The sequence below is a fragment of the Dipodomys merriami genome, unplaced genomic scaffold (assembly GCF_024711535.1).
Source record: "Dipodomys merriami isolate MVZ:Mamm:240054 unplaced genomic scaffold, mDipMer1.0.p SCAF_5, whole genome shotgun sequence".
NCBI lineage: Eukaryota > Metazoa > Chordata > Mammalia > Rodentia > Heteromyidae > Dipodomys > Dipodomys merriami.
The window spans coordinates 15196674-15208814 of NW_027206068.1; the positions used below are offsets into that span (position 1 = coordinate 15196674).

General features: G+C 38.2%; 1 protein-coding gene across 5 annotated transcripts in view; it reads right to left on the reverse strand.

Annotated features, from left to right (window-relative positions):
• Positions 1-12141, reverse strand: part of Itgb8 (integrin subunit beta 8) — an 83156-nt gene that overhangs the window by 11587 nt on the left and 59428 nt on the right. For all 5 annotated transcript variants that reach the window (XR_011366887.1, XM_069996125.1, XM_069996123.1 and 2 more), the window contains exons 8-10: positions 8602-8691; positions 5332-5466; positions 1564-1969 (exon numbers count right to left, since the gene is read on the reverse strand). Coding sequence is in view for 4 of the 5 variants with exons in the window: in XM_069996125.1 (XP_069852226.1) it covers positions 1564-1969; positions 5332-5466; positions 8602-8691 (631 nt within the window). In the remaining variant the exon portion in view is untranslated. The remainder of the gene's footprint in view (positions 1-1563; positions 1970-5331; positions 5467-8601; positions 8692-12141) is intronic.

The following is a 12141-nucleotide window of genomic DNA, read 5'->3' on the forward strand; positions in this document are numbered from 1 at the left end:
TACATGTAAAGCTAGTAAGTCCAGGCTGAATGAGCATCTGCCAAATTTTGCTCCCCTGGGCAGCCTGCATGCTAAATTCCAGCCAGCTGACTAGTGAACATGGTTTTTTTTTTAATTTCCAAAAGGGAGTGGTGGAGAACAGCATATCATCTCTAAAATTTTCACTCATATACAACATTCTACAACATCTCAAAGTGGATGCTCAGTTGCCTATGGGTCAGTAGTATTGTAAGCACATACATAGGTAGGGTCAACACATTTAGATTTTCTATTTCCCTGTAAGGACTGCGATTCTCAGTGAATTTGAAACTTTGCTCACAGATTGATTGCTATGCAGAATGATCACAGATCTCTTCCCAGTACAATAATATTTCCTTTCCTATTCAAATAAGTAGACAGGAACTGGAAATGTGGCTCAAGTGGTAAAATACGGATGTGAGCAAAAACAAAACAAAGCAGCAACAAGAACAAAAGACAACCAAGCCAGAGTGAGGCCTCAAGTTAAAGCCCCATGAAAAGAAAACATAAGTAGATAATTTCTAGTTCACTCTAAAGTCAAATACCTAAATTCTAGTCACAGCTGAATAAGTGCTTAGAATATAAGACATTCTATCTATATAATAAAATGGAAAGACAATTTGTCATAAATTTAGGTAATATAGACCAAGTTTAGCTTATACAAGAGTAGAAAATGTATTTTTACAGGTGTGTTATGACAGTGTTATGCTAATATTGAAATATTTTTTTTACTAAAAGTAAAATGTATTATATTGTCCTGGAAATACCCAAGAAGGAATGCAAATAACAGGTATTTTATTGTTAAACAGTATTTTGTTTTAATCTTCAAAAGTTGTCCAGAAAATCTGGACACTAGCCTGTAGGTGGCAGTAAGCTCAATTAAGCAAACAATAATAATAATAATCTTGTTTTTTTCTTTTTTTATGTCATTTGAAAACTTGATCCGTGTGAGGGTCAGGAAAACTGCTCTTCTAGATCACTAGATTCCTTACTATTTTCTTGAATTCTGTCCTTTGGCAATTTTGTTATTGATGGTGGTCTAAAAATAAACTGGAGAGGTTTAAATGATGGCACACTCACAATATCATCTATAATGATGCATTTAGAATTTTCTAGTGAATGGAAAGCATATTTGTGTAGCTCACTTCCTTTCATACTGACAGAAATAAAATTCTCTGAGCAAGCTAAAGGGAGGGACCACTGGACAGAATGAATCAGATGCATGTAGAAGAATACCCTCATTCTTCTAGAAAACATGACAACTCTCATCACTAGTTTCCTTTCCTGGTATAAAAATTTCCATAGCCAAGGCATCTATGAAGATCATAGCTTATTTTAGGTTTTGATATAGAATGATATTTGATGCACTCCAACTATAAAGTTATGCACTGTAGATCAGTTGCTGTGACTTCCCCGAAGAGCCTGTGAAACCCTGAGCCTTCCATTCAGATTGAGCGATGGCAATTTTTAAGACGGGAGCTAAAGACCCATGAGCACATAGGCAAGTGTGACAGTGATTAGTGAAAAACTGTGCATTGTACTCACCGGCGCAGAGACTGCCGTGGTGATATGGACAAGAAAAGTCGTCCTTCTCGCAGAACTGTCCATACACTTTGCCAAGTTTCATTTTGTGACATAGACACTTCCCACATACACAGACTCCGCGGCCACTGCAAACTGGTTGGTCCTTGTGTGACTGGCAGCTCTCAGACGGAAGCCGGTGTTCACTCAAGTGACATTTACTCTCATCACAGTGCAAGCACTTGGGATCCAGGAAGGCCTCATCCACACACTGCCTCTCAGGCCTTCTGCTGTCCTCACACTGGCAGCGGCAGCTTCTGTGTATGTGAATTTTAGTGGTTTCATTGAAACCAATGGGTTTTAGAATTGCAAAGCTTTTTCCTCCTGTGACCTCACAGTTTTTCATTGTGACTGTTACATTGAAAAGAACCTGTATTTGGGAGGGAAAGGAAATATATTTACATTTTTCTATATTGCTATCACTTATATCTGTTTAAGAGAGGGATGGGGAGAGAGACAGACAGACAGAGGCAGGAAGAGAGAGAAAGAGAGAGAGTGAAGGGGGGAGGGAGGAGGGACAGAGAGAATTGGGGCTTGAACTCAGGGCCTGGGCACTGTCACTGAGCTTTATTCTTTTTTTTTTTTTTTTTGGCTTAAGGCTGGCACTTTACCACTTGAGCCCACTTGAGCCACAGCCTCACTTCTGGCTTTTGGGAGTAATTGGTGGTAAGAGTTTCATGTACTTTACTGGCCAGGCTGGTGTTAAATCTTCATCCTCAGATCTTAACATTCTGGGTGGCTAGAATTATAGGAATGAGCCAATCAGCACCTGATATTGTTTAATATTCGAATCAATTATATACCATCTTGGAGATAAAATTTTCTTATGGAGATGAAATTTCTCCTTTTTCACGTAATTTATTTCCTAATTAGTAAATTTGAGAATTAGAAGAACTAATGATTGGAAGTTAACGCTAACCCAGCATTAAATAGACCTGATGTACCTGTTTATACCATTTTTGGTGGCTACTGTATTACAGAAATTGGGAAAGAACATACTACTTTCTGGATTCATCCTTAAAATGTGAGCTTATTGAGTATTTGGCACTAGGGACAGATAAAGCAAAGTAATAGGCGTCTGATCTATTGGTTTAATATCTGGAGGTGTTAAAAAATGAGTTTTCTTTTATTTTCCTTCTATTTTCCAGGCATCTGAGTAGATTTCACAGTCAAATTCAAATTTTAATTGATAAAAGCCATAAATGGAACAAATCAGAGGCTTTATGAGATATTACTCAAGAGAAAGAGGCTTAGATCTCCATTTCTTTGTTTGTTTTTGTTTTTGTTTTTGTTTTTGTTTTTTTTGTCCAGTCGTGGGGCCTGAACTCTGGGCCTGGGCGCTGTCCCTCAGCTCTTCAGCTCAAGGCTAGCGCTCTACCACTTGAGCCACAGTGCCACTTTCGGCTTTTTTCTTTTTGCTTATGTGGGCTGAGGAATCGAACTCAGGGCCTCAGGCATGCAAGGCAAGCGCTCTACCACTGAGCTACCTTCCCAGCCACTCTTAGTTTTTTTAAATAATTTTTATTTTTATTGTAAAGATGCTGAACAGAGGGGCTGCCTCTGTTAAGTAAGGTAATGAGCACATTTCTTGTTGACCATTGTTACCCTCTCCTTTGTTTTCTCCTATAATCTCTTCCCTCCCTGACCTCAACAAACAGACATTAAGATGTTTCAGTTGGAGAAAGTCAGTCAGAAATAAAGGCCTGCTAGGCTATCAAGACTTGCTTTTTTTATGACAGTATGGAGGTTTTTTTCTCCTGCCGATATTTCCTTTTTTGACTTTTTTATTTTGCATAAAATGATTGATTTAATATGTCTGTTTATTGACTCACTTTACTCTCTTTGTGTGTTTTGGCAAACAAGTCATTTATAACTTTGTTCACACTGAGCCAAATTTCATGGCAATTTTAAACTCCTGATAGCTAGGCATTTTGTTTAGAATTATATTGTACTAAATCATATTACACATGATTTAAATTATTTACAGCTAAACTTTCACATGTATTAGGAAATTGAATGATTTTATATAAAAATACAATTGGTGTTGAGGTTGAATTAGAAAAATAAAAATGTTTTTCATTTTAAGAAGGTTTAAGTACAGGATAATATGATCATTGCTACTAGAACAAAACTTGGGGGCATACACATTTAGGGGTCAGATGTCTTTTTCTGTGAGTCAAACTATATAGCTGACTTATTTGAAAGAAAGAAAAACATATGACAAGTAAAGGAAACCTAAGAAAGATTTTTTTGAAAGAAATTACTTAATTTTTTGTGTGCTAGAATTTTTTTGCGATTTAGTGGAAATTCAACATACCTTTTATAAACTGGTATAATCTGCCTTTCGAACAAAATCTAAGGAGAACCTACAGAATGAGATACTTGCAATAATTAAAGTGTACAGCTTGTGGGCAAAATCACACTGCCTACATATTCTAAAATTCCCAAGAGGGGAAATAAGAGGGGAAAATACATTCTAACTAAAGAGAAAGGAAAATTCTCTTTTATTCAATGTTAGAATCTTCGCACATTCTCTTTCAATCTCTGTTCTTTTTTTCCCACCAGCACGGCATTAAAATAATTACTAACATATGGAACCTTAGAGTGGAATAGGGACTAGAAATCTAGTTAAGCCATTCACTTAAAAATCAGGTAACTGAGTCAGACTCTGATGGCTCAGGTCTATAAATCCTAGCCATTCAGGAGTCTGAGAGCTGAGAATTACATTTTAAGTCAGCACAGACAGGAAAATCTTGAGACTCTTATCAAAAATTAATCAGCCAAAAGCTGCTAGTGAAGGTGTGATGTAAGTGGTAAGGTCCCAGCTTTGAATACAAATAGTTAAGGAAGAGCTTGAGGCCCTGAGATTAAGCCCCAGTATTGGTATATGCATTCACACATATATATATGTGTGTATGTGCGCACACGTGTGTGTGCGCACACATGCTCACGTGCACGCACGCATACACACACACACACACACACACACACACACACACACACACACACACACACACACACACACACACCAGGTAATAGGGAGCTCAACAGGTCAGCAACTCTCTGAGAATAGCTTCACCTACAAGACCTACAAGGACTCTTGTTAAAAGCCAGTTCTATATGCTACCCTCTATTGGACCAGTTTTGGGGAATCCCTGTTGCCCTGGGCTATTCCAGATGCTGCTCTAATCCAGGCCTCTCTTCTCTAGATCTCAACCCTTTCTAGCTAAATGACGTTACTTTTCCTTTTTGATTGCTCTAAGCACATTTCCTACCTCTTTATGAGTGCAGCAAGGCCATCACAAAGCAGAAGATTTTGGGTTCTTAGCCTTTCTCAACTGTTCTGTAGCTTATCATTTCACAGTTGCTCTGAGAATTAGTAGACTGGAACTGGATAGACTTATCATCATAATTATGGACACCAATTGCCTGAAGAGATGTGATTATTGCATCTATGCAAGTTGTTCCACCTAAGTTTTAAGTTAAAACTCAAACATTTAGTAAAACACATATTTATTTTTAACTTAGAAGTTTGAAGAGACCAGTCAATTGAGTTAAAGCACAAAGAAACTTTGGGGAGAGGCAATGCAAGTCACTTTGAAATATAAATAAGGTTCTTGCCATCCATAGTAAGAAAGCTTTTCAGAATGGTTGATTTTTTTTTCCTGGAAGAAAGCATTCATTCTAGACAACTTAATTTATTTTAAATGAGAAAAACACACAGCCACATACTTCATCATTGCTGGTCACATTTCCACAGCCAACAGCTCCTGGCTTTCTGGCCCCATCTGGACAGATGGCAGTCACGTTGAAAAGAACGCCATGTACCTGGTTTTCCACCTGAACTTTTACCTCTGAGATGAGTTTCTGCCGAGACAACATTTTTAAATTACAGATCCAAGTAGTTTCAAATGTAAGCCACAAAGTAGAGTCAAGCTTATTAAATCACTTCAGGTTTATTTTTTAACTAAATCAAAGTCTGTCTCTACAAAGGGATAAATAAAAACAGCATTTGCACACAACCACCTGATTATATTTGAAAATGTAAGAATTACTAAATTGTTAGATTACTTCCATTTAAATGGTTTTATTTTGTTCCATGCATACTGTATACTATGACTGCATTTGACTGTTTCAAAAATAATTCTCACCTAGCCTGTTTTGTAAAAATATTCCTTTAAAACCCACTGCTTTGTATATGTTATGATAATATCCAAATAAAACATTGGGAACATACATGATCACAAAGAGTACATTTTGACAGCTAAAAGATAAGATACTGCAATCCTAGCTATTTTGGAAGCTGAGAGGAAGAGGATCATAGTTCTAGGCCAGTCTGACAATTAAGTTCCTATGACTCCATCTCAATAGATGAAACCAAATATGGTGAATGGCACCTGTTAATCCAGTCAGCTATGGTGGGAGTAATTGGTCCAGGATGGCTTAGGGAAAAAGTAAACATCTCAGAAATAACCAGAGATGAAGAGCAAATATGACTGATGTGGTAGAGTATTCCTCTGCACACAAAAACCTCAAGTTCAAGGTTTGTGTTCAAGGTTTGAGGTATGGTACTCATGTATGGTACTACCATATATAAAAGGAACATACTTCTAACATACAGTTACTAAAGTAACATTTTAACTTCAAACACTGACTAAGGCAGAGTGCTTATGGATTTACAGTTGAAAGCTCCATTTTTGAGAAGTCACATCTACACTGTCAGCACAAGAATTACCTGACAGACACTGATTCATAAGATTCTCCAAGAATGGCCTACATCCCTACTGATTGCTTCTATCAATCATTTGTTCTAAGCTTTAATTCCAAAATAAGGCCTCCTACTATGATGAAACCAATCACGCAATTACTCACTCAGCAAACATCTATTTAATGTCTATCATGTATCAGGCACATGCTCATTTTTTCCAACACAATCTCTGAGTTCCAATGGATCTAGTTACTTAGATAAATTCTTCCATTTTATGCATATTTTGTCCTCCAAATCATTAACTTGTAAACAGGAAAAGAGGGAGTAGGGGTGGGATTTAAAATCCATGGAAACAACCCATGGAGACATTTAGCATGTGACAAAACAGACATGTATGGTTCTCATCAGCTGCCTGTGGCCATCTGCCTATACTGATAATTTTGTTTAGCTCTGGAATAATGTTCTAAGTATCCAAATGGCTCTTGACAGAGCAAAGATTCCCCAACCCAGAAGGAAAAAGTATGTGGCAATGTCAGAAGCAAAGTTTCCAGCAGCTTTTAATTTTTTACTTAGGTGATTTTACTGCTTTTAACAGCAATCATAAGAGACGTACTTACTGATTAATAATCAATCATGAAATTCTGAGGGTATATCCTTAGAACCAAATATTCATTAACGGCATTTGCATTAGGCAATACTGTCCCAATCATATGCTCATTTATCACCTAATAATTGAATCATTTTGATGAACTAATAGAAACAGATGTTGATATGAAATAATTCCTCTGAGGAGAAAGAAATATTTTAATGAATATTCTCAGCTTGTCCTTCTGAAATCCTGCTTCTGTTAAGATGGAAGCCAGTTAGGCCAATGTTTACGAGCAGTGTGTAAAGAAATATCTCTTAAGTTTTTCAGTTTGGGGATTTAGAAATGAAACTTTGCATATGAAGTTTAGCTTAAAAGTATTTAGACAGACTAAATTTTTCCTGATGTGTAATTCTCCAATGAATATTGAATTGTTTCAGTTGAACTGTGAAGACAAAATGAAAATTTGAAACTACGAACCCACAAAAATAAAGGAAACTCATATTGAGGAGACGGAGTTTTGTTGAATTTACTAATATTTACTGTAAGGCTAATCAGTGGGCTAACACACCCCATACCTGTCCTTCACACATATAAGGAATTCTGTTCTCTGTTTTCCATTGGTACATATAGTCTTCTGCAGAGAACACAAATGTCCAGAGACTCAAATCTAACCAGGTTTATATTGAAGACGATTAGAGAAGAGAGCTGGAGCTTTTCTAAATGCTTTGGCTACTCTTTTACTCTATTAAATTCTGCATGTGGGAAAAGGAGACTTTACTATAACTGGCCCCATCAATCAAGAAAGAATAAGGCATATTTTTCAAAACCATGCTAAAAAGTAAGAAAAGAAAAACAAGTGATATCACACAGCAGGAGCACTTGGGCATGGAATGAACACCTCTTACTTGTGACGTGTGTGACCATTGGGTAATTGGCTGCACTTTTGTGTTCCTACAAATACTCAATGGGAGTAGTAGCACCTGCCTTATAGGTCATCTGTGAGGTTAAATGAAGGCATGTATAGAAAGTGACTAGCTGTTAGCATGAAAGAATAGTCACATTGTTATAGCATTTATCATAGCCAGGCATGCCCCAGTTCTGAGAGCATATTATCTCCTTCTATTCTTTTCTCTGTCAGCCACTCTTCAAAGGACTCATGATAACAACATATGGCCATCTATTCAATAAAATACTGAATCTACTAAGGTGATTCTTTCAGTCAAAGAGTTTTGATGAAATTGCTAGGACAATCACATGATGGAACACAGTGTCCTTCACAGTCTTGTCAGTAATTATATCCCAAGGCAATGCATTATTCCCTGACATATTTCAACTTTTTAAAAACTGTGCATATCTTATTTTATGACATAGGAAACTCTGCTTTGTGGTACTAAAGAGCTTCCTGCAGTCATGATTTGGTGACTCATTGAGCATTAGATTTGGAAGGCCAAGTGGAAAACCTTTGATCTGAACAATTCACGGTCAGTGGCAATAGCCAGGTACGGAGAGAGCTGAAATGACTCTCCAAAACACTTTACTAGATCATGGCAAAGGCAGGGATGAGGGCTTAGGTCCAAGTTTTGAGTCCTATGTTCTTTCTACTACTCCTCTCAAAATAATACACCACCACTAGTTTGTATTTCCTCTAGAAGTGGGGGTTAAGAGATTATTTGGAGAAAAAATACCACATATGATATATACGTACCTTGTAGGCTTCGACTACCAAATTATTGAGATTTGCAGCCTTTGACTCTATTTCACCAGCAATGGTGCCAGGTAAAAGGGGTAGAAGATCCTAGAATACATATAAGTAATATTTACACAATGATAACAATAGGCGAAGGTCCAGTAATCAGCAAAGATTCAACATGTGGCAGGTAGTTATCATGGAAAGTGAGTCATTATATAAATGAAAAACATGATGGAAAATACAAGTAACCTAACAGGGTGGCCAACTGGTATACCTGGGATGTAGTGGTGTGTGGCTGCATGAGTGCATGTGTGAATGTGTGTGCATGATGATCTACAAATGTGATAGACATCAGTGGTCCCCCAAAGCCTTTACAAGTTTTTGAAAAGGCTTCAGAAGGCAAAAAATGGTGAAGTTTGGCAAATTTTTCTTCCACACAGAGGCTCACAATGTATATTTTCCAATTAAAATGTTCAAGATAGGCCAGCGATTTGGAAATTTCCCCAGCTTTCCCCCTCATAATTTAACTTAGACAAGGGTTTTATAGAAATGCTGTTCCATGGAATAACCTTCAGGTCATTGGAAGCCAGACAGGAGGAAAAGTGACCGTGGGGACAGCTCAATAATTCTGGAGGGGATCTTGGTATTTCTAGGAGAGCATGAGAGTGAGCAAAGGCTTAAATGTCTAGCTGAGAGGAAACTGGTGTGACTGTGGTACTCACCATAATGGAATCAGATTGGGAAAACCATGAAATCTACTTCTTGTGCCTCTACTCATAAGCATCACTAAGTTCCTGCTGTATGCCAGCTATACTCTACACATGAAGTATTTGGCATCTCCAGTCAGAGAGCTCACGTAGAGGGTTTTCTGATTCATTTCTTGAACTTTGATTGAGCACTAATTATATGCGACTTTAGATACGCTAACCTGCAAAGCCAAGTAGTTCCTATCCTTACATTCTCACAGATATTGTAATGTCTAGTTCATAAAACATTTGTATGACTCAACAGAGACATGCCAGGTCTGTTAGGAGAGATGTCCACCAAGCACTTCAGAGGTGGGAAAGCACTCACTGTTTCCTTGGGGAGGTTACTATGGGATCTGCCTTAACAGGTGAGTAAGAGCTTGCTGAATAAGAGAAAAATGGCTGCCAGAGATGTGTAGGAAGGAGAGTAGCAAGAATAAAGGAGGAGAATGTCTGGTGAGCACTTATACAGAGGCTGGTTAGAAGCAGGACTGGCAGGACAAGCGCAGGGCAGGGAACATTCAGGGAATGCAGCCAGAGTGTCAAGTTGAGGCCACATGCTCTTACTTGCCCACATGAGAGATTTAGTCCCCTCAATCAAAGCCTGCCCTCGGCATATTTTACTTAAGGGAGGTCTGCAGACATACTTGTGATTTCAATGGTTCATCCTGGTAGCCAGGTACAGAATGGATTGAGAGAAGGGGTACAAGACTGTTAAAATCCAGGGGAAAGATGGGTGAGAAAATTGCTGGGCAGTCTTTCTGGCTGTAAAACAGGCACAGGACTCTCAGTGGGGCTGCTCAGGCATGGAACATGCTGATCCTTACTTCTGTGCACAGTCTGGTTAATAATGGACCTGATTGTACAGTTTACAAAGGATTGAAGAGAACCAGCTAGAACTACTAACATTATTTTTTAAAAGTAAGTCATAGAGAAAGAGGAGGCAAGGCTATAAAAAGTCTCATCATGTTTGAAAGTCAACCATGAAGTTTAGAGGTAAAGAGAGCACATCATCTCCCTTAAAATGTCTTCATGTTAAAATGGGCATAATAAATACACTGACCTCATTGTTATAAATAACTAAGAGAATAGAAGTATTAGTGTTTCTAAACCCAATGTCTGATAATAGCTAACTACTCAGTGGGTGGCATCTATTCCTGCTATTATTAAGGTGCTTTTGGGCCATTTAGTGTGGACCAAGTAGACATTAATTTGTTGTTAAATTAAAATGTAATTTATTGTGACACTGGAAAATGCTTCCATAGGTTGTGCATTTGAAAGACAAGGGAATTAACTTCATTATGAATTTCCAAGAGAAGAAATGATATAAGTAAAATCGTGCTCTGGGATGGTAAATACAAGGTTAATTATGAGGTTGAACTGGTGAAAGGCACAGCAGCTTTGTGCAAATGCAAATGAGTTCACATATTTGTTGAGGCAAGATAATGAGTTTCCTTAACAAAGCTTTACAAAATAAAAATTAAAGGGCACTAGTCAGGTGCTGGTGGCCCAAGCCTGTTATCTTAGCTAATCAGGATCTGGAGGATTGTATTTTGAGGTTGGACCCAGCAAACCACACACACACACACACACACACACACACACACACACACACACACACACACACACACACACAACTAGCTAGAGCCCATCTCCAAAAAGCCTGTCAAAAAATAGGACTAGAGACCTGTGTGGCCAGGAGTTCAAATCTCAGTACTGAAAGTAAACAAATAAAAATAAACAGTACTGGAGCCTAGCCATTAAGAGGGATATAGAAGGTAGAAGTAAAGATAGTAAAGGAGATAAAGCTTCCATGTTTACAGTGATGCACAATAAATGTGAGGGCATCATGTTGCCATGGAAACTAAGAAAATGGAATTTCATGGGAGATACTAAAGAAACAATAGAAAACGCATGGGGAACCACTCTCTGTTGGGAGTATCATGGCACCCCACAGTGATCCCTCAGCACACATCTACTGTGCTGAGTCTCATCTGCCACAAAAGATTCTGCACACCACCGACATTCTACACAAAGGCTTTGGGCAGCCTAGACCAAAGCTAGATGTACAAACAGTATTGAAGACTGACACTGTCCAGCTTTAACCCACTGTAAGGACAGGCCCATACACCCCAGTAAAAGCAGCCTATAGACATAAAAGGTACAGACAAAAGTTGGGTATGGCAGCAGCTAATGCCTGTAAAGTCAGCTATCCAGGAGGCAGAGAGCAAGAGGACTGCAATTCAGGCTAACAGTTACCAAGATCTTATCTCAACTAATAAGCCAGGCCCGGTGGTATAGTAGGCACCTGTAATCCCAGCTACTTAGGAGGGATAGGTAAGAGGATTGTGTTTTGAGCCTAAGGCAGCACAAAACCCTATCTGAACAATAACCAAAGAAAAAACAGATGGGAGTGTGGTAAAGTGGTTGAACATTTAGTATGGGGCCCTAAGGTTAAACTGAAAACAAACAAACAAAAACAAACAGCACAGTGATGGAATGTGGACTTGGTGAAAAGCTTGCCTATTATCAACATATTGTCACCATATCAAACTGTGCTCGTGTGTATTGGCTGTAATTCTCAAGTAGCATTTAGTGTCTACCCTTTGCTCTTGGTCCTCCATTTACAAACATACAAAGAATTTATATCTAAATGGTAACAAGTTACTGTGAAGTATACTTTAGGTAATATAGCAATAAGCTTTGATTATACAATGTGTAATACTTCCAGAATGCTTACCTCTAGTTCTCATAACTATCCTAATAAAATCCCAACAACCCCCCCCACCAAATTAAATATTCCAATTTT